The sequence below is a fragment of the Elephantulus edwardii genome, unplaced genomic scaffold, assembly GCF_000299155.1.
Source record: "Elephantulus edwardii isolate Elephantulus edwardi_28Jun2011 unplaced genomic scaffold, EleEdw1.0 scaffold00122, whole genome shotgun sequence".
NCBI classification, from domain to species: Eukaryota; Metazoa; Chordata; class Mammalia; order Macroscelidea; family Macroscelididae; genus Elephantulus; species Elephantulus edwardii.
In genome coordinates this window covers 7,694,157-7,721,197 of record NW_006399872.1, presented here as the reverse complement: position 1 = coordinate 7,721,197, position 27,041 = coordinate 7,694,157, and the positions used below count along the sequence as shown (strand labels likewise).

At 38.1% G+C, this 27,041-nt stretch overlaps 1 protein-coding gene across 1 annotated transcript in view; it reads right to left on the bottom strand.

The window, feature by feature from the left end:
• Positions 1-26,493, bottom strand: part of BANK1 (B-cell scaffold protein with ankyrin repeats 1) — a 110,223-nt gene extending 83,730 nt beyond the window's left edge. The window contains exons 1-3 of the mRNA XM_006893112.1: positions 26,428-26,493; positions 21,298-21,358; positions 8,354-8,653 (exon numbers count right to left, since the gene is read on the bottom strand). Coding sequence (XP_006893174.1) covers positions 8,354-8,653; positions 21,298-21,358; positions 26,428-26,493 — 427 coding nt within the window. The remainder of the gene's footprint in view (positions 1-8,353; positions 8,654-21,297; positions 21,359-26,427) is intronic.
• Between the last annotated feature and the right edge of the window lie 548 nt (positions 26,494-27,041).

The following is a 27,041-nucleotide window of genomic DNA, read 5'->3' as shown; positions in this document are numbered from 1 at the left end:
TGGGGTAATCGGGATGGGTGTGTCAGAGGCGGTGAGGCTGGCGCAGGATAGAGCAGGGTTTAGGGCTGTTGTGCATAGGGTCGCTATGAGTCGGAAACGACTCGATGGCACATAACAACAACAATAAAATGCATTGTTTTATCCTTTTCATCTCAGACTGAGACCCGTGCTTTCTCAATTTACTTTGTATATAAATAAAGATTAAAAACCCACTCCCATACTTTAATTTTTTTTTTTAAAAAGAGGATGGGAATGTATTACAGAAAGAAGCATCTTAAAAGTTCAAGATGTTGGTTCATGTATATAAATATTAAAAATTCACTGCTCTAGTATCAGTGATGACTTGTAGCTGATTCTTTAGCAGGTTTTTAGGAGGCTGTAAATCATGAAGGAAGAGATTGTCCATCATTTCCCCTCAGAGTTACTGGTGGATTCAAACCCCCCAAAGTCGTGTCCTTTGATTTAGCCACTAGAGCTAAGACAGTAGAGCTCTCTTTTTAAAAGGGAATAATAATTATGTTGCAGTGATTTGCTTTATACAGTGGTTGTGAAAATAAAGTGAAAAAATAATTTACAAAAAGAAAACCGTTTCATATTTTCATTTCCTCAAATAAATACATCCACAAAAAAATCATAAAATATTTGATATGGCCTCTCTTCTAACTAACTTAAAGACAGATGAAAACTCTTCATAAAAGGAAATTCTTAAAAGTATCACTGACTAAAGTTCACATGGCTCTTACAAAGCCACTGGCAAAAAATAAATAATGGCTTAATTTTAAAAATGTTAAAAAGACATAAGGAAGCACTGGCAGTCTAGTGGCAAGATGGCGAACTGAAATCCCAAAGACATGTGGTTCAAATCCATCAGCTGCTCTTTGGGAGAAAGATGTGCAATGTCCTCCCATGCGATTAAATCTGAAAACCTACCCCAAGATTCAGCTGTGGGTTGGTTCTGACTTTATAGTACATAACAACAATAAGCCATAATGGCTTACTTTTAAATTGTAATTAAGACATTTTTAAGAAAAATGTCTGACATTTTATTTTCTCTTTATTCATAGTACCAGGCCTCCATAGGTCAGTAAAATTAAAAAAAGAGAGGACAAACTTTAAAAGAGTGGATTTTTGATTGGGGGGTGGGGAATCTTTTTAGATTTGCAACTTTTGAGGGCCTATATACGTGTGTGTGTGTGTGTGTGTGTGTGTGTGTGTGTGTGTGTGTGTGTATAAACACTGTTAGAAGCACCATCTTTCATATTTTTGGACATGTAGCTTAGCTAAGGCTATTTTTTGGGGAAGGGACATCATACCTGAAAAGATAGAAGGTCAGCAAAGGAGTGGAAGCTCTTCAAGGAAATGAATTGGCACAGTGACTGCATCAGTGGACTCAAGTGTGTCAAAGATAATGAGGATGACACAGGATAGGGCAGAGTTCAGGTGGGTTGTTCATATGGTCCCTATGAGTTTTTCAGTGATTTGAAGACACCTAATAGCTGTCATATTTGTTGAGTCATAACAACAACAGTAACAACAAGAGGTAATATAAGAGAGCTCTGGTGGTCTAGTGGTAAGGAATTTCACTGCCAACGCAAAGGTATGTAGTCTGAATTTGCCAGCTGATGCAAGAAAGAAAGATGGGCAATCAACTCCCATGTGATTCGTTGTCTCCAAAAACCCACTGGATGATCAGCTATGAGTTGATTCCAGCTCACTGGTAAACAACACAGCAATAACAGGGACTACATTAACAAATAGTCTACTTCTTGTCTTAGACATATAATGAACAATCTTTGTAAGGTAGTTGTTGTTATTTGCTATTGAGTCAACTATGACTCATAGTGACCCTATACACAACAGCTCTGAATTCTGCTCTATCCTGAGCCAATCTCACTGTCTTTTACACACCTAACTTCATCACCCTAGTTACTATGTCAATCCATCTCATCCTGGCTCTTTCTCTTCTGTGTTGACCCCTGACCCTTCCAAACATGATATACTTCTCCAAAGACTGGTCCCTCTTGGCTACATGCCCAAAGTATGTGAGACGGTCTCAAAATCCTTGCACCTTAGTCTCTAGACTGATAATCTTGCTCTTCAGCACTCTGGAGAGGTCCCTGAGAGCAGATTTTCCTAATGCAATTCATCTTTTTATTTCCTCACTGCTGATACAAAGAGTGTTAATTATGGAACTGAGAAAGGTGAAATTGTTAATCCCAATCCCTTCTCTATCTATTATGATGCTGCCAATGGGCCCAGTGGTAACAATCTCCATTTTCTTGGTGTTGAGTTTCAAACCATACTGCAAACTAGAGTCCTTGACTGTCTTCAAGGCCCCTCAGTTTCAGCAAGTAATGTTGTATCACCTGCATAATGTAGGTTGTTTATAAGTCTTCCTCTGATTCTGATGCTACATTCCTCCTCATGAAGTCCAGCCTCTCTAGTGATCTGTTCTGTATAAAGATTGAAAAGATATGGAGATAGAATACATCCCAGACACATTCTTTTTATGATTTTAAGTCATGCAGTGTTTCCTTGTTCTGTTCTGACAACTGCCTCCTCATCCAAGCAAAGGTTTCTCTTGAGCACAAGGTGTTCTAGGATTCCCGTTCTCAAGGTTAGCCACCATTTATTTTTATCCACACAGTCAAATGCCGTTGCAGAGGCAATGCAACACAGACATCCCTTTAGTATTCTTTGCTTTCTAATAAGATCTATCTGACATTGGTGATAATGTCTCTAGTGTCAAGACCTCCTTTAAACTCAGCTTGTATTTCTAGTAGTTCTATTTCAATTTACTTTTCAAGTCATATTTTTATAATTTTTCAGCAGAATGATATTAGTGATATTATTTTATAATTTGTACACTCAGTTGAATAGTCTTTTTCTGGAATGTGAGCAATTTGGATCTCTTCCAGTCAATCGGCCAGGTAATTGTACTCCAGATTTTTTGGCATAACCTGGTGAGTACATCCAGGGAAGTATATGTTTGTTGAAATATGTCAATTGGTATTCCATCAATTCCTGGGACCTTGTTTTTTGCCAATTCTTCAGAGTAGCTTGAACATTGCCTCTAGAACACAAGTTGTTTCATGAAATACTTCTGTGCTTGCCAGTTCTTTTTGGTACCATGACTCTGTGTACTCTTTCCATCGTCTTTTGATGCTTCCTGGATCATTTAATATTCTGTGCACAACATTCTTAAGTATTGAAATTCAAAACTTAAATGTATTATTTAGTTCATTCAACTTACGAAATGCTAAGCGCATTTGATCCTTTTGATTTTTCTGACTCCAGGGCTTTGCACATTTTATTATTAGGTAGTAATAGTTGTTGTTAGGTGCCACCAAAGTTGAGCACGACTCATAGTGATCCTATGCACAAAAGATCTGAACCCTGTTCCATTTTGTGCCATCCTCACACTTCCTAACACACAAGGGCCCACTGCAGCAGTAACCATGTCAAGCCACCTGGTTGAGGATCTTCCTCTCCTTCACTGACTCTCCACCTTTCCCAACATCATGTCTCTTCCAAGGAATATCACCTCCTAACAACATGTCCAAACTATGTGAAGTGAAGCCTCATCATTCTTGCACCCTGTCAAAGACATATATATTTGCTTTCTTGGCCATCCATGGAATGTTCTGTACTCTTCTCCAACACCACAGCTCAAAGGCATCAATTATTTTTCCGTCACCCTTATTCATTGTCCAGGTCTCAGATGCACAGGTAATCAGAAAGACTATGGCCTGATTCAGATGCATCTTAGTCCTCACACTAACACAACTAGTCCTCAATAATTTGGAAAAGTTGACAGTTTCAATTTCCTTTCCATTCATTATGACACTGCCTATTGGTCCGGTGACAAGAATCTTTTTTCTTGATATTGAGACGCAGTCCACTGAAGGCTGCATTCCTTAAGCTTCTGCAACAAGTGCTTCAAGTTCTTCTCACTTCCAGCAAGTAAGGTTGTGTCATGTGCATAACACCAGTTATTGATGAGTCTCCCTCCAATCCTGATGCCACATTCCTCTTCAAAGAGTAAAGCTTCTTGGATAATTTCCTCAGCACATAGATTAAACAGCTCTGGAAAGAGAATACAACCCTGACACACTCCTTTTTCAATTCCAAACCATACAGTGCTCCCCTCTTTCTTTCGCACAACAGCCTCCTGATCCAGGTATAGGTTCCACGTGAGCACAATCAAATCCTCTGGGATTCCCATTTTTCTCAATAGCCACAACTTGTCATGATCCACACAGTCAAACGTCTTTGCATAGTCAATAAAGCACAAATATATATTCTTCTGGTATTCTTTACTTTCAACCAGAATCCATCTGACATCAGCAATGATAACCCTGGTGCCACGACCCATATAATAAATAACATATTAAAGATGATGTTGTTTTTACTATGTGCCATCGAGGCTTCTGCAACTCTGGTGGCTTAGTGGCAAGAAGCTACACTCTGCAATCCTGAACTCACATTGATTGAGGCCACCAGCTGTTCCATAGGAGGATGGGCAAACTCCTGTGTGATTAATTGCATTTGGAAACCCGCCAGAGGATCAGCTATGGATTGGTTCTGACTCTATAGTACACAACAACAACATTTATAGTAAAAATAACTAAATATTATTTCTCTTAATAAAAGGAAAAGACAATCTTGATTTTTTTTAAATAACTGAGGGTCATAATGTTATAAATTTGCTTAGATTTGCAAACTAAGGCAAATATACTAGAGTGTTGCTTTATGTATACTGATAATCCATGTTTCCCTATAAATATTAATATGCCACATCATTGAGACATAGCAAGAATATAGAAGAACTTGACACACAGTTGTTGTTTTGTGGTTATGTGCCATTGAGTCGCTTGCGACTCATAGCGACCCTATATACAACAGCCCTAAACTCTGCTCTGTCCTGTGCCAATTGCACCCATCCCAATTACCCCAGTCACTGAATCAATCCACCTCATAGAGGGCCTTCCCCTCCTGCACTGTCCCTCCACCCTCCCAAGCATGATGTCCATATCCAAGGACCGGTCTCTCCTCACATCCTGTCCAAAGTATGTTAGACAGAGCCTCAGAATCCTTGCCTCCAAGGAACCTCCCTGTTTAACCCTCTCCAGGATGAATGTTTGTTTTCTTGGCAGTCCATGGCACCCTCAATACTCTTCTCCAACACCACAGCTCAAAGGCATCAATTCTCCTTCTATCCTCCTTAGTCATTGTCCAACTCTCTGATGCATAACAAGTGGTAGCAAAGACCATGTCCTGTATCAGACGCACCTTAATCTCCATAGAGAAACCATTACTCTTCAGCACTTTGGAGAGGTCCCTAACAGCAAGCTTTCCCATGCCAATACATCTTTTAATTTCCTGGCTACTGGTGCCGAGAGTGTTGACTGTGGAGCCAAGCAAACTAAAGCTGTGAACAATCTCAATCTCTTCACCGTCCAACAGTAGATTGTCAATAAATAGTGAGTGAATAAATTAATAAATGATGTTCATTGGATTTCTGTAATTCCCATTAAGCAGTATTTTTCAACTCTATGGTGTACAACCTTGATAAAGATTTCAGTTGATAAATTCAAGCATTCATAGAGACCGAACTATCAAGAATACAAGTACTAAGTTTCATGGCTTCAGAATGTACTCGAAACCATTTATGTGATTTCTCATAGGCTTCTACCAAAATCAACCCATTGATTTGGGCTTGTAATGATTCCCCATTGGAGTTCCGAGACTGTGAATCTTTATGGAAAGATGTTGTCCATCTTTCTCTTGAGGAGTAGTTTGTGAATTCATATAGTATTGGAATGACCACTAACAGTAACAACAAAAATACTCCTTAAACACAGGTTACTTGTGCTGCTGTCAGAGAAGAACAGGTCAGGAACTAATGTGACCAGAATCATGAGGACTGTTTTTTCAATGTAGCAGCAGGGAGATATTCTATTTTTTTTAATGAAATTTTTATTTTATACTTGTTTGCCTACTAAGTTTGTATACACTATTTTTCCACATCAGATCTCTCTCATTTTCTTTATTATTCACCCCTCCCTCTACCCATCAAATTGTGCGACCCTATAATTACCCCCCTCTCCATCCTCACCACCATGGCACATAACAACAACAACAACAACATGAATTTCTAAAAAAATAAACAGGTGTGTCCTGAAGAGGGTGAAATTAGATTACTCCTTGGAGTCAAGGATTTTGAAGGTCTGTCTGACATATTTTGGGCATGCTGCCAGGAGGAACTTGTCCTTGGAGAAGGACATCATTCTTGTAAGGATAGAGGATGAGTACAGGGGAAGAAGAGACTGGATGAGACGGATTGACACAGTGACTGGCAATAGAGTTAGTTGTATCACATAAATTGAGATTGACTCAGGATAGAATAAGGTTAAGGACCATTGTTCATAGGGTCTTTATGAGTCATAGTTGACATGATGGCACATAACAAGAACTGCTTATTATGTATGTTGCAATTATGATGAATTTATTAAGCAGAGAGATACTTTTTTTTTAATTTTTTTTCCATTTCAATGAAAATCTACAGAGATTTTGGAATTCCATTCATTCATTGTTGCACTTTTCTTCCTGCCCACCTCACCCCCACCCCCTGTTCGCTCCTCTCCTTGAAAAGCAAAAGAAAAACTCCTTCATTGGTACACAATCCCCCCGCACACACCCCAACACCATCCACCTCCCAAATATAATCCACTCTGCAACCCTCACTCCGTACTCTTATAATAAATATAATGCCCTAAAATATAAAACTTTTAAACTATTCTCTCCCTCATAGACTTCAATGCAGTAAACATAATTTATCCAGTTTTTCTCAGTCTTACCCCCATCCCGATGTCAGTCTCATTCTACAGCAGTGGCACCATATAGCATTTGTCCCTTTGTGACTGAGATATTTCACTCAGCATCATGTCCTCCAGGGTCACCAATTTTGAATAATATTGCATGAGTTCCTTGTTTTTCAATGTAGTGTAGTATTCCATTGTGTGAATATACCACAGCTTCTCCACCCATTCGTTTGTTGATGGGCACTTAGGTTGTTTCCAGCTCCTTGCTATTGTGAACAAAGCCGCGATAAACATGGGTATGTGTATATCTACTTGGATGTCGTTTATGGTCTCTTTAGGGTATATTCCCAGTAGTGCAATTGCTGGGTCAAATGTTATCGAAGCCGAGAGATATTCTTAAATTTTAGTCTCAACAGGTAGCTACTAATGGACTAGGGGGAAAAAAATCTCTACTTCTTAATTTCCCAATAGCTACCAACAAAAAAATGCCAAAGATTATTTTCAAATAATCTCTACATTAAAACTAACATTAATTTTTCCCTCTGGCCAAAAGACTAAATATTATTTTAAATGAATAAAGTTGATTTTTATGAAGAACTAAAGATTCCTTCCAAATTCTGTATCTTTCCTTAAAGCTTTGTATTATGATTTTGTTCCTAGAATTGGGGGGGGGGGGAAAGAAGAAGAAGAAGGCAGGGACAGGCACGTAACTCTCATTTCCTAGGCCTTGAAATAAGGACCTCTGGTGACCTAGCAGGAAAAGAGCTTCTAACCCAAAGTCTTATATTTTCAATCAAACAAGTGCTCCACAGGAGAGAGATGAGCAATCTCTTCCTATGTGACCTATAAAGGGAGGTATACTAATGAAGGAAATTTTTTTCTAAAAAAAATAATTTTAATGAGAAAAAAAATAAAATGAAATTTAAAAAAAGTAAAAAAAAGGGGGGAGGGCCAACAATGAATTGGTGTCAGTTCACTAGCCATACATGTTGCCAAAGTTATGCTGCAGAACAGAGCAAGATTTGGTCTGTTGTTCATAGGGTTTTTATGAGTTGTAGTGAACTTGATGGCGCCTAACAGCAACAACATTTGTCAGAAAGACTAGAGTGTTAGTTCAGTGGTAGAAGTTTCGCCTTCCCTGATCATGTGTAGCTACCACTTGTCTGTAAGGAGAGGCTCGCGCATTGCTTTGATGCTCTAGAACTTCTAGACTAACAGTGTATGAAGAAATACCTGAGGAGGAACTCAGAAAATCATAGAATGAAAATCCTGTGGATCACAAAGGTCTGATCTGCAAACGGTTATGGGAAAGGCATCGGGCTACACTGACTTTTTTTAGTTGTGTGGGAACATCATGAGTCAAGAGCTGGATTTGGCAGTTAGTAGTAACAACAACAGTTGTTCAAGTAAAAGAAAAGATTCTTTTGATTCCAGAAGCTAATTTTGGCAATGGTTTTCAACTTAAGAGCTGATACTGTATGACTTTGCTATTAAAGTGGTGGTGTTGATATTTTACATCTTTGACTTACCTTGCATTGTTAACTGAGATTTTCCTGGTTGTAGGATAGTAGCTACAGGTCGTGGTGGGGGTGGAGGAGGTCTGCTGCTCAGGAGTGACTCTGATGGATTATTTTCTGGATCATCTCCAGGAATAAACACATACAAGTCGTCATACTGGTTCTCTGAGCTCTCACTGCCAGCATCCGTTGGGCTGTACGCAGCCTCCTTGTCTGATTCATTCTCATTGTCTTCTTCCACTGCTTCAGCTCCTTCAACTCCCGATCTGCAGGCCTGCCAGCTTTCATGATGAAATGCTGCATTCTGTGAGGCTGTTCATGATAAAGGTTTTATTATTTCTTTTAAACAGACCATCTGGAGGCATTTCATATTTTGTAATTCTGTACAGAAGTAGTAGTACCACTAATAAAACTTTTATGAACTGATATAGTACAAAGTTGTCAACTGTGTAACTTTGTTGAGCAGTCATTTCTAGGCTTTTGAAATATTTACTAACTGAACAGAAAAAGCATCCATTTTATCCTGCTATCTATTTCAATACATGACACACTCATGGACATAATACTCTTCTGATTCTAAGGAGTCTGTGTTTAAGGGAATTCATAATTTTGACAGCTTTTTCAGTTAGGAGGTAGTATAACTTATCTAATACAATGAACAATGGTTATTAAACATACAGATGGAGACTGCCCATCTTTCTCCTGTGTAGCCACTGATGAATTCTAATTGCCACAAAAGGCGAGGTCTTTGAGTTAGGAACACAACTCTCTTTGGACTGTATTACCAGATTTCTTTTGAAGGAAAATTATTATTGTTGATGTTGTCACATACCGTCAAGTCAGGACTTAATCATAACTGTCACTTCAACAGGTTTTTTGAGGCTATAAATCATATGGGAGGAGAATGCCCATCTTTCTGCCCCTGGAACAGGTGGTAGATTTGAACTGCATGCATTGGGATGGCAGCACAACTTCTTACCACTAGGCCACAAGAACTCTGCTGTTACTGTTTTTGTTGTTAGATATCATCAAGTTCACTATGACTCATAGTGACATTATTGATAACAGATATTAACCTTGCCCTATCCTGCACCATCCTCATGATGTCTGTCATGCTCAAGTTCCTGAAAGAGGAAAATTAATCATGTGGAGAAAAGCATGCTCATGATGGTACCCCATACTTCTACCTGGATTTTTACTTTTCCCCTGCTCCCTTACTATGAGAGTAAAGTATGACATGATGTCTAGTACTAGCATGGCAAGTGAAGATTTTTTTAATTAACAAAGTATGAGGCATAGACTTTCATTCTTGGTAGTTCTTGCTACACAGGTATCTCATTAATCTTTCTTCACCTAACACCAAACATTGAAACTAGAAAGTGCAGTCTCTACATGTGTAAAAGACAAATGGCAGGAAAAATTCAGTCTTCTTTCATGTGATTTACTGTTTCTGAATACTTGCTGGAGGGTTAGCTACAGGTTGGTTCCAACTTGATGGCACACAACAATAGCAACTCATGTAAATGAAGCAGATCATAGAATGACTGAAATAAATCTTTGCTGAGGCAAGCAAAGGGACTTCTTTATTTATATTCGGAAAAATTACGTATCACATTACAATTATAGTCTTGCTTTAGGAAAATACTTATAGTTGTTCTCCTGTTTATAGAGTTCAATGTTTCTTTTACTAACTGTGAAACAAGATTCTCTACAGTATTTGTCAAGTATCTCCACAGTATGTCAAAGTATGTCAAGTATGCCAAACATACTGGGTCAATGAACTACATTCAGCAAACAGGATTCAGATCTATTGTTCATAGGGTCACCATGAATTGTACTCAACTTGTTGACACCTAACAATAACCACATAAACCTATCTGGTAACTATGATACCCATAATGTTCACTCATTTAGAGTGTCTTTCTCCCAAGGATAATGCTGCAGGTTGATTCTACCATTGTAGCTGCATGGGGCTTTATATTTGAGAAAAGGCCTAAATAATCTGTACAGAATTTATTCTGTACAAAGAGTTGAAATAGTGTGTTCTTACTGCAGGCAGTTCTGGAGATTAAATGCCGTAGCAAATATATGATCAAAATCAATCAGTCTATAATAATTTTCATTATAATTTACAGTGGTAAAATATATGACCATAAAATTTGGTGCATTATGCTTTAGTATTTGGGGGGAGGAAGAGGAGAGTACCATATTACTAATTAAAGTTTACTAATTTCTAGAAGAGCACTAGTTAAAGCATGACTTTTAAATGTACATTTCACTTAATTTACAAGTCCTCTCTAATTTGGAAATTTAGTGGTCAATGAACAATTGGGTATCTGTTTATCTGTTGGGTAGGTACCATAAAGTTGGCTATGACTCATAGGGACTCTCTAACAACAGATTTGAACCCTTTCCTATTCTTCACTATCATCCCAATGTCCACCATACTCAAGCCACAGTCAGTGTGTGTGCCAGTTTATTTCACTGAGGGCATTCCTCTCTTTTTCTGACCTTCCCCAGAATGATGTCTTTTTCCAAAGACTAGTGCTTCCTAACAACATGTTCTAGAATTCCCATTGTTCTCAACGTCAGGTATAATTTGTTATGCTACCAATCGGTAGCATCAGGATAGCTGGTGAAGAGATTGAGATTGTTCACAGCTTCGGTCTGCTTGGCTCCACGGTCAACCCTCTTGGCACCAGTAGCCAAGAAATCTAAAGACGTATTGCGATGGGAAAGTCTGCTGTTAGGGACCTCTCTAAAGTACTTAAGAGCAACGGTGTCTCTCTGGAGACTAAGGTGACCCTGATACAGGCCATGGTTTTTGCAATCACTTGTTATGCATCAGAGAGTTGGACAATGACTAGGGAGGATAGAAGGAGAATTGACGCCTTTGAGCTGTGGTGCTGGAGAAGAGTATTGAATGTAACATGGACTGCCAAGAAAACAAACAGATTCTTCCTAGAGAGGGTTAAACCAGGATGCTCCTTGGAAGCAAGGATTCTGGGGCTTCGCCTGACATATTTTGGACATGTTGTAAGGAGAGAGGGACATCATGCTGGGCAGAGTGGAGGGACAGCGCAGGAGGGGAAGATCCTCTATGAGGTGGATTGATTCAGTCACTGGGGTAATCGGGATGGGTGTGTCAGAGGCAATGAGATTGGCACAGGATAGAGCAGAGTTTAGGGCTGTTGTACAGAGGGTCGCTATGAGTCACAAATGACTCGAAGGCACATGAAAACAAACAACAACATACAGTCAAATGCTTTTGCATAGTCTATAAAACCATTTCAACACTGCCCACTCGTGATAAGTTTCTTAAGCCTAGAACAGGGATTGCTACTTTGAAGACAGCTGATTGACAACATCCCTGCTTTGGGCCTTGTGTGGACTATCAGGATAAAGATCCAGCCAAGCCATCACCATGAACTTAATATCCACACATCTGAGATATTACTCTGCTGTGCCAATCATGGGCCTCAGAAGGTTCCAGCATCAAACCTGGGCCCCATCTTTCCATGCTGCCACAGGCCTCAGCTGGGCCTGGTACCATGATATTCATACATCTGTTTTGCTATTAGAGGTACAAGACATCTGTTAGGTTGTTATATTGAGGGAATGGTTTGCATATAGCTAATTATATTGGTATAAGTACCCAGGAAATGAAAAGATTAATTGCATTGGGAAAGTCTGCTGTCAGAGACCTCTCCAAAGTACTAAAGAACAATGATGTCAGTCTATAGACTAAAATGCTCCTAATTTAGGCCACGGTCTTTGCAAGTACTTGCTAAGTAACAGAAAGCTGGACAATGATTAGGGATGAGAGACAGAGAATTGACGCCTTTGAGCTCTGGTGCTTGAGAAGAGTATTGAATACTGTGGCTGACTAGAAGAACAAACAGGTTCATCCTAGAGAGGGTGAGACCCTGCTGCTCCTTGGAGGCAAGAATTATGAAGTTTTGTCTGACATACTTTGGACATGTTGCAAGGAGGGACCAGTCCTTGGAGGAGGACGTCATGCTTGGGATGATGGAAGAAGAAAGAAAAGACCCTCGATGATATGGATTGATTCAGTGATTGGCGTAATGGGGGCAGGTGTGTTGGAGACAATAAGATTGGCACAGGATAGGGAAGGGTATAGGGCTGTTGTACATAGGTTCACTATGAGTTGCTAGTGACTCGACAGCACATAACAACAAACAACAATAACAACAACAACAACAATTACAGTTTTGGTGTGTATATGCTGGCTTTTTAATCATTTGTTATTATTACTACGACACTTTTTTGTCAATTAGCTGTACTGAGGTAACCTGTGGGTGCTGTGATGCTGAAATCTACGTCTTTGGTGTGTCAAATTCCAGAAAGGTCACCCATAGTGAAAAGGTTTCAGGAGAGCTTCCAGATTAAGACAGATTAGGAGGCATGATTAGGGAGTACTGATAGCTTAGTTACAAGTAACTACACTGAAATCTGGAAGACACGTGTTTCAAATTCACCAGCCGTTCCATGGGAGAAGGATGAGCAATCTTCTACCATGAGATTAAATGCCTCTGAAAACCCACTGGTCAGTCAGCTATGGGTTGGTTGCAATTCGATGGTACACAACAGCAGCAAAGAGGCATGATTGACCAACCATTCACTTGTGTTAATAACAAGCCTCTGAAAATGCTATGAACAATAGAAGAACACAGATAACTAGAGTTATTAGAGCTAGAGCCCAGACTGGCAGTCAATAAAAATGAGCTGGACAATGACTAAAGACAGCAGAGAAAGAATCAATGCCTTCGAGTTGTGGTGCTGCAGAAGAGTCTTGAACATACCATAGACAGCCAAGAAAAAAAAAAAAAAGATTTGTCTTTTAGAGGGTGAAGCCAAATTTCTCCTTGGAGGCTTGGATTTTGAAGTTCCATCTCACATATTTAGGGCATGTGGCCAGGAGGGACCAATTCTTGGAGGAAGTTATGCTCAGAAGAGTGCAGGGACAGCGCAGGAGATGTAGACCCTGGATGAGATGCAGTGATACAGTAAATGGGACAATGGGTTTGGTGTGTTGAAATCAGTGAGAGTGACTCAGCTTAGAGTGAGGGTTAAGAGCTGCTGTACATAGGTCATTATGAGTCACAGGTAACTCAATAGCACGTAACAAAAACAACATCATCAAGTGCAATATAGGGAAGTACAAAGCATGCCAGTATAGGGAAGTAATGGGTAGTGGTTGAGGGAGCCAGGATACAAAAAAAAAAAGGAAAAAGAAAAAGGAAGTCATAGAAGATGAATGTGCAGAGGGAGGAGAGAGTGTGAAAAGCTCACTATGGCTACGAATAAAATATAATAAGTAACCACATGGAACTAAAGAGACCATCTGTGACCTTGTGTTGTAGCTATGTGTTGTCAAGTAAAAAATGACTCATAGCTGACCCCTTCAGTGGGTTTTCTGAGCCTCTAAATCACACGGGAGGGAACAGCCCATCTATCTTTCATGAAGCAGCTGATGGATTCAATCCACTTGCCTTTGGATGAATTCCCTTGGTCTTGAAGAAGCTAGAAAGGATTGTGTATTTACTATGAGTATGATGAGAATGTGATGGATTGACACAGAAACTGCCACAATGAAATTAAGGACAACAAAGATAGTGAAATGGTACAAGCTTAGGCAGAGTTTGTTCTATTGTGCACAGTACTGCAATAAATTTGAGTCAACTCTAAAACACCAAACAGTAATAATAATTATAATAATTATAAGGAGATATTGGAAGAAATGGAGAAGAAGAGTGGCATATTGCTTTAGTTATTTTTATGAAACATAGAGTATAAAGAGTTGGAAAAGATCAAGGAAAGAACTGTTTAAAATCACAATTAAAATTTAAAATACATTTTTTTAAAAAGTGGCAAGTGTGGAGGCTGTTACTGCAGTTTCTTAGCTGTGTTACTATTAGAGCTTTGACTGGATATTCATCTGGAGGTAGAGTTCTGTCCTGTGGATTGTGTTATATTTTACAGGGTTCAGTCTTTCTACCTACCAGGTGAAATCTTTTTCTTGAACCTCACTGGTGAGAAAATTGTCTTTCATAATTTCCAAGAACTCGCAGTAGAGAATTACTAAGTTATTGCAAGGGAGAGCTGACGACAGCATACACTAAGATAAACAACAATGAAGAAGGTGAAAACAACTTGAAACTGTCAGCTGTATTTTGAAGACAGAGTTAACAAGACTGGCTTCCCAAATAAATACAATGTATGAGAGAAACTAAAAAGGCCAAAAATGACTTCAGGTTTTTTTTGACAGAACTGGAGCTATGAAGAATGAATTTTTACTAAGATGGGGAAGTCATCAGGTGAAACATGTTTGAAAATGTTACATAATTAAGGTTGTTTAGATTGGCCATTAGATATAAGACACCTATCAGATCTTGTGCTGAAGAGGTTGGACAAATTATTGCTTATTAACAAAATAGTCATAATTAGTAGAATTTATATACATAGCAAAACATTTAGAATTAGTCTCCAGATATTAAATATAAAACCAATCACCTATTAGAGTCAGTGAAGGAACTTTGGTGCAGCATTAATCCAATACTTTGCTGCTAACTAAAAACTCATCTATTTAAAACCACCAAATCTCCTGCAGGATAAATATATAAATGGATGTCCTTTAATGAAAATTGAAGTTTTCCCTTTTGCAACCTCTTACTTTTTAAATACATCTGATAGTAGAGAGAGATAAGATGAAAAAAAATGGGCAGTCTTCTCCTGTAAAAATTTATTATCTCAGAACTCTGTATTATTATGTGATATGCCAGTGAGTCAGAATTGACTCATAGCTTACTCTTGAGTGGGCTTCAGAGGCTGTAAATATCTACAGGAGGAGACTGCTCCTCCCCCTTTTTTTTCTCTCACAGAGTGACTGATGGACTACATATGAACAATTCCTCACCACTGGGCTACTGTTCTTTATAGGGTTTTTCAGAGGACATCTGAGAGCTGAACAATAAATAAGGATGACAGGAGAAAAACTGATGTCTTGTACTGTGCTGTTTGCAGAAGAGTCCTGAATATTCCATGGACTGCGAAAAGAACAGATGGGTCTCCAAGAAAATGAAATATGGGTGCTCTTTGAAGACAAGGATGGTGAAGCTTTATCATTCATTAGCCTAGGCATGTTGCTAGGAGAGAATATTCTTTCAAGAAGGACATCATGTTTGGAAAGGTGGTAGGATGGCAAATGAGAGGAAGACTGTCAACCAGATGGATTGACACAGTGACTGCAGCAATGGGCTTGAGTATGTCAGGGATTGAGAAGATGTCATAGGATACAACAGGGTTCAGTTCTGTTGTTCATAGGGTGACTACGATTCATAAATGACGATGGTACCTAACACCAGCAACAGGCCAATTAAGTTAACAAGAGTTAATGGCAATGAAGGAAGAACTTTAAGCTGTATTGAAGGCATTGACAAAAATAAGGCCCTAGGAATTTATGGAATACTAATTGACTTGTTTAAATTACAGATGCAGCCATGGACATGCTCAACTGTCTATTTTCTTAATTAACCTGAAACATATTGTTGCTGTAGTAGTTTGCTTCAATAGAATAGGCCACCACTCACAATAGTCCTTTATATAAAAAACCGGAAATGTGTCAAGTCCCATACCAGCCTTACAGTCTCTTCTGTCGCTAAGCCTGTGGTTGGCATTCTTTGTGCTCAACCATCTCACTAGGGATCTTTCAATCTATTGCTAATCCCTGTCCGGACTGTTGTTTCCATGGCTATTTATTGTAGACCCAAGCATTATGAGATCCTTGAAAGCATTATTTTTTTCTCCATTTATCATGATTGTCTTTATTAGTCCAATTTTAAGAAATTGTGATTTATAGATGTTGGAATGAAATTCATAGTGAAGTGGTTTTTTTTAAATTTTCTTCAATAAAATCATATCATTATATCTGTAGAATGAATCATTGGAGAAGATCATTGTCACCTATGAAAATTAGGCAAGGTTATGGAACATACCATGAACTGCTCATTTACAAGTTCAAACTAACAATAAAGAAGGTTAAATAAAATCCACAGAAACCAAAATATGACCTTGAATCTATCCCATCTGAATTTAAAAACCTTCTTAATATCAGGTTTGAGGGTTTGAACACTAATGGAAAAATCCAGAAGAAATGTGGGAGGATATCAAGAATAACATCCAGGAAGAATGCAAAAGATCATTGCAAAGACAGAGGAGGAAAAAAAGATCAAGATGGATGTCAGAAGAGATTATGAATATTGAACTAGAAGACCAAAAAGCAAAAACAGAGGGAGCTGAACAGAAGATTTCAATAGAAGTGTGGGAAGACAAGGCAAAGTATTATAATGAAATGTGCAAAGTGCTAGAGTCAGAAAATCAAAAGGGTTGAACTATCTCAGCATTTCTTAAATGAAAGGAATTGAAGAACAAATTCAAGCCCTGAGTTACAGTACTTAATGAAGCTTTGGGAAGAATACTAAATGATCCAGGAAGCATTAAAAGAACTTGGTAAGAGTATAATGAGTCACTGTACCAAAAAGAATTGGTTGAGATAGAAGAATTTCATGAAACAACATATGATCAAGAGCGTATAGTGTTGAAAGAAAAAGTTAAAGCTACGCTGAAGGAATTGGCAAAAACAAGACTCCAAAAATTGACAGCACACCAACTGACATAATTCAACAAACAGAAGTCGCCCTGGGAACACTCACAAAGTTGTACCAAGAAAACACATAAATATAGGCTCAAAATCTCTACCTCTCAAAGAAATAACTGTGAGGTATCATTTCACTCCAGTAACAATAGCAAAGTTCAGGAGAGCAACAAACAACAAATGCTAGTGAGGTAGTAGGTTGTGGATAAATTAGAATCCTTATTAACTGTTGGTGGGAGTATAAAATGGTGCAGCCACTATGGAAAGCAGTATGGCGCTTTCTCTAAAAGTTGGAAATGAAAATACCATTTGACCTAGTAATTCCATGACTAGGAATATACTGTAAAGAAACCAGTACTGCCACCCAAATGAATATTGCATTAGAACAGATGAAGGAAAGAACTGTTGAAAAGGAAAATACAGTTAAGTTTTATACGTAAGGCAATAGCCCAGAATAAGAGGTGTATCACAAAGAGGTGATAACTGGGAGATAACAGGGAGGGAGGTAATTATACAACAATGAATGACTACTTTTTTTAAAAAAGTGAACTGGAGAGGAGAAAAGGAAGGAAAAGAAATGTGTAACAATGAATGAATGAAAATCTAACTTTTCTGTAAACTTTCTTTACAATCACAACTAATATAAAATTTTAATTCAAATAAAAAAAGAAATTTGGAGGACAACCACCTAGCCAATTGACTGGAAGAGATCCATATTTGTTCCTATTCCCAAAAAGATAACCTGACAGAGTGGAAATTATTGAATAATTAAATTAGTATCACATGCAAGCAAGATTCTGCCGAAAATGATCAAAAAATGACTGGAACAGCAGAGAACTTCCAGATGTGCAGGCTGGATTTAGAAGAGGCCATGGTACTAGGGATATTATAGTAATATTAGATGGATCTTGGCTGAAAGCTGAGAATCCCAGAGGAATGTCTATCTGTGTTTCATTGACTAGGCAAAGGCATTTGGTTATATGGATCACAACAAACTGTGGCTAACTCTGAGAACTGGAATCCCAGAACACTTGATGTTATTTGTGTGAAACCTACACTTAGACCAGGAGGCAGCTGTCAGAACAGAGGAATGAAACACTGCATTGTTCTTAATCAGAAAAAGTGTATGTATGCCAGGGATGAATCCTGTCTTCATACCTTTCAATCTATATATGGAACAGATCATACAGGAGGCTGGGCTCTATGAGGAGGAATGTGGCAATAGGATTGGTGGAAGTCTCATCAACAACCTATGTAAAGCAGATGACAAAACCTTGCTTGATGAAACTGAGGGGGACCTGAGACATTTGCTGCAGAAGATCAAGGATTGCAGACTTCAAAATGTATTGAAGCTCAACATCAAGAAAACAGAGATTCTCAGCATTACAGCTACTGATAGCATCATGATAAATGGTGAAGATTGGGATTGTCAACAGCTTCAGTTTGCTTGACTCCACAATCAACACTCTTGGTACCAGTAGCCAGAAAATTAAAAGACAAATTGTGATCAGAAAGTTTGCTATAGGGACCACTCCAAAGTACTGAAGAGTAGCAATTTCAGTCTGGAGCCTAAGTCTGGAGACATGGCCTGACTAGCTATGCATCAGAAAGCAGGTCAATGGCTAGGGATGATATTAAAAAAATTAAAGCCTTTGAATTCTGGTGCTGAGAAGAGTACTGACTATACCATGGACTGCTGTTGTTGTTGTTGTTAGGTGCTGTCGAGTTGTAGACTACTCCTAGTGACCCTGTGAACGAAAGGTCTGAGCACTGTTCGTACATAGAGTTTCCATAGGCAAGTCATTTCGGAAGTGGATGCCTCTTCCAGGCTTGTTTTAGTCAGGATGCTCCAGCAAACACTGTCCACCATGGGTAAACATTACCATGTTATTCTCAATGTTATGCATAATTTATTCTTATTCACATAGGCAAATATTTCACATAGTAAAATAAATGGAAACCACTTTCTTATGCTTCCTGTTGTCAGCCAATATTCATCTAGTGTCAGCCATCATATCCCAAACACGGTGGCCTCTTCTGACTTCAGCTTGAATTTCTGACAGCAAGGCTTTGTTTTCAAGTGATTCTAATGATATTGTGCAATAATTTCTACATTGCATTGGATCAATGTTTTTCCACTATGAATACAACAATAGAATTCTTCCCATTTGTTCACCAGAGAGTTGTCTATCAAATTTCTTGCTAACGATGTATAAACCAGTTATCTGTTTGCTGAAACTCCTCATTTGGCATGCACACCAACAATTCCTATGGCCTTATTTTTTGGCAATGCCTTCAGTTTTATTTGCACTTTTTCACTACTCTTGTTTTTTAATTATATGTTACATCCTGAAAATGATTGAGAATTGACTAGTTCTTTTTGCTATAGTGACTCTGTTTATTTCTCCTCTCTTACTTTGCTACTTCTTCCTGTGTTATTAAATATTTTGCTCATGCAATCCTTCAGTATGGCAATTCAAGGCTTGAATTTATTCATCAGCTCGAGAATGTCATGGATGCTCTTCCCTTCTGGTTCTCTAACTCCAGATGTTTCCACATTCTTCACGATACCTTGTTTTATTGAGTGCTCTTTTTCAGTTTGCTATAATGTGGTAGGTGCGTACTTCTATGATGCTACTGGAGGTTATGCTACAATATTTTTAAACACAAGCAGTGCGCTTTCAAATTAAGATAATCTAGAATGCAGGAGTAGTTGTCCAATTAAAAATAATGGGGGGAGATGTGCCCTCAAGTCACCTATGACTCACCAGCCCTATACCCTGACCTGATCTATTCTGTGCCAATTTCACTGTCTCTGACACATCCACCCCCATTACCCCAGTCACTGTCTCATCAATCAACCTCATACAGAGTCTTCCTCTCCTAAGCTGTCCTTCAATCCTTCCAAGCATGATGTCCCTCCCAGAACACTTGATTCTGCTTATGTAAAACCTATGCTTAGACCAGGAGGCAATTGTCAGAACAGAGCAAGGAAACACTGCATGGTTCAAAATTTGGAAGAGTGTGCGTCAAGGATATGTCTTATCTCCATATTGTTTTAATCTATATGCAGAACAGATTATCCAGGAAGCTAGGCTTCCTTTTTGAGGAAAAGTGTGGCTTCAGGATTGGAACATCAATCAGGATTCATCAACAATCTACGTTATGCAGATAACACAATGCTGCTTGCTGAAACTGAGAAGGACCTGATGCTTTCTGCAGAAGGTTGAGGACTGTAGCCTTCAATATGGATTGAAGTTCAAATCAAGAAACAAAGTTTCTTACCACCGGGCGGCAGCATCATGATAGATGGAAAAGAGATTGAGATTGTTAACAGCTTCATTTTGCTTGGCTCTGCAATCAACATTCTTGGTATGAGCAGGCAGGAAATTAAAAGACAAATTGTATTGGGAAAGTCTTCTGTCAGAGACCTTGCTAAAGTACTGAAGAACAACGATGTCAGTCTGGAGACTAAGAAGCATCTGATACAGATCATGGTCTTTGCAATTGCTTGGACAATAACTAGGGATGGTAGAAGGAGAATTGATGCCTTTGAGCTGTGGTGCTGGAGAAGAGTATTGAATATAACACAGACTGCTAGGAGAACTGAAAATTCCATCCTGGAGAGGGTGAAGCCAGGCTGCTTCTTGGAGGCAAGGATTCTGAAGCTTCATCAGACATACTTTGGACATATTCCAAGGAAGGATCAGTCCTTGGAGGGGGATTTCATGCTTAGTAGGGTGGAGAAGCAGGGCAGGAGAGGAAGACCCTTGATGAGATGGATTGATTCAGTTACCAGGGTAATGGGTCTAGGTGTGTCAGAGACAATAAGATTGGCAAGAGATAGAGCAGGGTTTAAGGTCACTATGAGTCCCAGGCAACTTGATTGTACATAACAACAACAACAACAATATAGACTGAAAAGATATGGAGATCAGAAACCTCCCTAGTGTATACCCTTCCCAATTTTGAACCATGCAATGTTTCCTTGCTCTGTTCTAATGACTGCCTCCTTGTTCAAGTATAGGTTTCACATAAGCATGATCAAGTGTTCGGGGATTCCCAATTATAATTGATTTGATGAATTAAATATGTTTTCACATTCTCTTACATTTCCTTTTTGATAAATTTATTTTTATGCAGATTTTCCCCCACACTTGACTTCATTGACATTATATTTCATACAATCATTTTCATACATTGTGTTTTATAAAATTAATCACCATTGGACTATTCCTGTCATTACCCCATCTTTTACAATTATATATAACACAAAACTTACTGGGAGAATGTTCATCCTCTTCATAGTAATCTTGCTTACCACTTCTTTCAATTTCTGGAATCTGCAAAAAAAAAAGGAATGAAAATTTTAAAAGTAGGCATTCATATTAATAAATATTTTAAAAATATTTATTTTTACATATTGTTGTTTTGTGCTACTGAGTCAACTATGGCTCATAGCTATTCTGTGCATAGAAGCTCTAAACCCTGCTCTATTCTGAGCCAATCTCACTGTCTCTGACACAACCACTCTCATTATCCCAGTTATTTTGCTAATTCATCTCATCCAGGGTCTTCCTCTTTTGCACTCTGAAGAGGTCCCTGACATTAGATTTTCCTAATGTAACTCGTCTTTTGATTTCTTGACAACCAGTGCCAAGACTGTCAATTGTAGAACCAAGCAACCTGAGATTGTTATCAATCTCAATCACTTCTTCATCCAACATGGTCATTTTTACATATAATAATGAGAAATCGATACTGTGGAGATTAAAAAATAGTTCCAAAACTTTTGTAGAATGTTAAATTTTAAGATTAAGATTTGATTAGAAACATTAACTCAATTACGAATCTTTGTGTATGCCATACACAATTAATCAATAACAAAAAGTACTAAAAGTAACTTGGCAAAAGAATATTAGTAATAAAAAGCATATCTGTTTAAAATGAACATTTATCACAACTAGTTTGTGACTCAAAGCACCAGCCATGATATTTAGGTGCAAAAAGGCAGAAATGAGTAAATGGATGCAATTATTTCCATAAACATGAGCTTTCTTTTCAAACATATCCTTATCTTTCACCAATTCAAAAGACATTTTCATTACATCAAATAATATAATAAAGTGAATGATAATAAATTTTATTTTCTAAAAAAATTATTGCTCTTTAAAAATTAGAAAATATCTCTATTCTGCCACCATCACCCAGGCATGGCTGAAGACTTCCGTATATTAGGGTCATAATCCGTTAATGAACCTTGTTTTCACACTTTGCCTGAAGCTTACAGAAAGACTATTCTGAAAGGTCTCCAGTTTGTTTTCCAGGAACAGAGAGAATGGTGAACTGAATAATAAGAGCACACCTGGTAGAATCATATACAATCTATCTATGTTTGAACATATACTTCCACAGATTGGTATTACTGGATATCCAGAGTTATAACAATGACATACAAGGCAACAAGGAATTTGGCAGCTTTTCAATAGAGAAGATGAAAGATTGAAAGAAATTTTGCCTCATCCTGACGAACACTTAGTGGAATGTAACATTGATGAAGTGGGTATAATGAGTATCACCTTATTAGAGCACTGAACTTTTATCTATACTCAAAGCAATTTGGAAATATTTCTATCTTCACTGGGGATGTTAATTTGGTGGAGAGTGATTTGAGATAGGACATCATATAAATTGGAAAAGAGGATCAAACTGACAAAGATGTACTGATTTGAGGAGAAAGAGAAGGAAACATATATTGTGAAGTATTGAAAGTAAACAAAAAGAGTATCACTAAGGAAGAGATTGAGTAATTGTTGATTGATGTATATAAGAAATAGACACAAAAAAACTCTTACAGATGTGTTAGACAATCCTAAAGGAGAATTCCATTAGGTTCTAATGTTATTGTTCCTGTTATATAATGTCTAGTTGGAACTGATCCAACTGAACTCATGAGGGATTTAGAGACTGTAAATAATACTGAAGGAGGTTAACTTTCATTCTCTTATGGAGTGGTTGGTAGACTCAAATTGTGAGACATTGGATTGGCAGCAGAACTTCTTAAACATTAGACCACTGTTGATGTTGTATGTGTCATCGAATTGACTCCAACTCATAGCCAGTGACTCATGTCACTGCCCTGTCCTGAGCCAATTTAATTGTCTCTGACACCCCCACCCTCATTATCCCAGCCACTGAGTCAATCCATCTCATCTAGAGTCTTTTTGTCTTGTGTTGTTCCTCCACCTAAGCATGATGTTCCTCTGCAAGGGCTGGTCCTTCTTTGCAACATGCCTAAAGTATGTCAGATGGAAAGCTCCCTTAAATTGCAGTACTGAATTGCATGTCATATAAAAGAAAGTCTGTTTATGTGATTAATCATTTGATGGTATCAATCTCCACATCTGCAGGGGAAGATTCAAAGAGGTAAGTTCTCAGACTGATTGCTGACATTTCAATGACAGCATTGAAACTGTATGAGAAATACTTTAACACAAAGGAACTGTGTCAACGTGATGAAAGCTGTGTTATTCTAAAAAACAGCTCAGGCCCCTACATTGACCTATTGAATTTCCCAAGGGCATCATCTGTCCCATTAATATTGGAGTTGGAATTGCTTTATACCTTGTAGATCAACACAGGACTTTCAAAATGAGTATCACTGATCATGTGTGCTATAACTAATCATCCTGAATTTTGTTTGCTTTGAAGTAAGTCAAGTAACTGCTTGTGGATTCCTAAGGGTTAATTGTTAATTCCTTTTTTTTAAAAGTTCATTTGCTTATAAAGTTTGTGTACATTGCGTTTCACACTATTCTTCATTCACATTGTGTTAATTTTTAACTTAAGAAAAACAAAGGTAAAAATCATATACTGGTGCACTAGAGTGATTTTTTGAAAGTCAGCTTAAGGATGATCTAGAAACACAGCTACATAGAGCTTTTCATTTTTGTGTGTTTTTGCTGTTGTTATGTGCCATCGAGTCATTTGCGACTCATAGTGACCCTGTGTACAAGAGCCCTAAATGCCGTTCTATCCTGTGCCAACCTCGCTGTCTCAAATATATTCATTCCCACCACTCCACTCACAGAATCTACCTATCTCATCGAGGGTCTTCCTTTCTTGCGCTGTCCCTCCACTCTCCCAAACATGATGTCCCTCTCCAAGGACCAGTCTCTCCTTGCAACATGCCCAAACTATGTCAGAGGAAGCTTCAAAATCCTTGACTCCAGGGAACATTCTGGCTTCACCCTCTCCAGGACAAACCCGTCTGTTCTCCTAGCAGTCCATGGCATATTCAACACTCTTCTCCAGCACCACAACTCAAAGGCATCAATTTTCTTCCTATCATGCCTATTCACTGTCCAACTCTCTGATGCATAGCATGTAATTGCAAAGACTATAGTCTGGATCAGGCGCACCTTAGTCTCCAGCCTGACGTCGTTGTACTTCAGTACTCTTGAGAGGTCCCTCACAGCTGACTTTCCCAATGCAATTCATCTCCTGATTTCCTGGCTGCTGTTACCAAGAGTGTTGACTGTGGAACCAAGTAAATGAAAACTGTTAACTATCTTAATCTCTTCACCATCCATACTGATGCTGCCAATTGGCCCAGTGGTGAGAATCTTTGTTTTCTTGATATTGAGCTTCAATCCATATTGAAGAACGCAGTCCTTGACCTTCTGCAGCAAGCACTTCAGGTCCTCCTCAGTTTCAGGGAGCAGGATTGTGTCATCTGCATAACACAGGTTGTTGATGATTCTTCCACCATTCCTGATGCCACATTCCTCCCGTGTGAGCTTTGGCTTTTGTTTAGGAAGATTTTTCAGTTTGGATGTTTGGTGAAAAGAGCTTCTTCATCACTTTGTTTCTCTGGCAAGTTTTATCATTTTTCTTTTCACAAAATTTACTTAGACGGTAAGATTAGGTGCTTATAAAGAAGGAATTGGAAAAAATAACTTTTCCCATTAAAGTTACAAAAGAGAAAAAAATAAGAAAAACAGAATTTATGTTTGTATTTTATGTCAGTTCTACTATATGAGGGGAGAATCACTGAAAAAAGAGAAAGAAACATGTTGTCTATTGAATTGCTAGTCTTGGTTAATAATTTGTAAAGAAGATATGACATCTATGATTATGTGACATATCAGTGCCCATAGGGAAAGCCAAGTAATACTGTTAAGAGTTTTATTTGTGCAAAATAATTTAGAAAAAAAAGTGGAGCTCAGCTACACTTAACAGAGGTCGTATTTTTTTACAATGAACTCCAAAGGGTTATTCAAATGATCTGTGATTTTATTCTTGGGAAATTTTACTAAAATCATTAGGTGATTTGTTATGCATTTAGAATATCCCTATGAAAATTAGAAGCATTCATATCAAAGTATTGTTATGTATATCATAGTCTTACTACACCAAACAATTTGATTTGCAGATTCACTTTACTAATTTGGCTTATTAGTCACTTTGGGCAATAGAAGCAGAAACTAATTTATTAACTTGAAAAAAAAAAATTCCCCATGTTTACAGAAGGAGAGGAGAACCCAAACGTTAGACAGCTTAAAAACAAAAGTGTGTTTAATGGATTTTTTGTGAGTCTTATATAATTACTCTTTTTCTGTTTAAACTACTTTTCCTCCTGACAGAATGAATTAAATATTAGTTAAAATATCATGTCATTTTACTGGAAGATTGACATGTTAGTGGATGTTTTCATGCTTTTGTATTGAAAGCATAGTTTTAGTACAGCTTTTTTTGGTTTCAAATTAGTTGAACCAACATACATGCAACCAATGTACCAAAAAATAATTAATCAACATTAGATCACTTCGAGAGGTAGTATATGATCAATATTGAAGAAAGAAGAAATCCAATGTACAATGAAGGTATTGTCAAAACACAAAGTCTCACGGAAATGCATCAGAAAACTGGAAAATTACTCGCGATGATAGAAGAAGAATTTAAGTTATGGTGCTGGAGAACAATACTGAATATACCATGGATGGCTAGGAGAACAAACAGGTTCGTCCTGGAGAGGGTGAAACCAGACTGCTTTTTGGAGGCAAGGATTCTTAAGCTCTATCTGCTACACTTTGGACATGCTGTAAGGAAGTACCAGTCGTTGGAGAGAGACATCATTGTTATGAGCAGTTTAAGTATAAGAAAATATATTAATTTTGCTGTAACACATATTCTGAAATATCATAAATTTGCTGCTAATTTTCTGTGAAACATTATGAAATATATTTGTTGTGGAAAAAAAATGAGTGTGCTATGATGAATGTGCTGTTTAGAAATAAGAATATTTGTAAAAAGATATACTAAGAGTTTAATATGCTTTAGAGGCCTAGGGCCCTATTTACCACAATAGGCGTAAACCCTTGATAAAGGAATATAACTGACAATAACTTGCCTGTAAAGCCAATGGCTTCAGCATGTATAAACCCATGATGAGGGACTGTAAGTTGTTACTGCCCATGTTGCTAAGGGAACATAACTTGTAAATTTAAGAATAAAAAATGTTAGGAATCTGTTATATTATAAGTATGAATAAGAAATGTTAGTAATCTGCTGTGTTATATGTTAGAAATTATGTTAAGAATATTTGTGAAAACTTACGGAACAGTTGATTTGCCTAAACAGGCCTCTAGTGGCTCTAGGGCCCCACTGAACACAACTGGTGTGAACCCTTCATAAAGAGCTATGACTGGTTACTCCCCATGTTGCTAAGGGAACATAACTTGTATTGAACATGATTGGTCAAACTCATACTGTTATTCAATATGTCCCACTTGCCTCACCATAATGTAAAGCAGGGAAGCCAAAGTACATAAAGGCTGGCTGTGCCCAGAAGATCTCTCTCTGCACTCCACAATGAGCTGAGCACAGAAGACCCAAAGGCTCTCTTCAGAGCCAAAGATCCAAAGGTTCTTATCAGAACTGAAGACTGAGAGGCTCTTTCTATAGCTGAAGATCCTGGCCACACCAATGACTATGAGCTGCTGGACTAGCTGAGGCCCATCCATA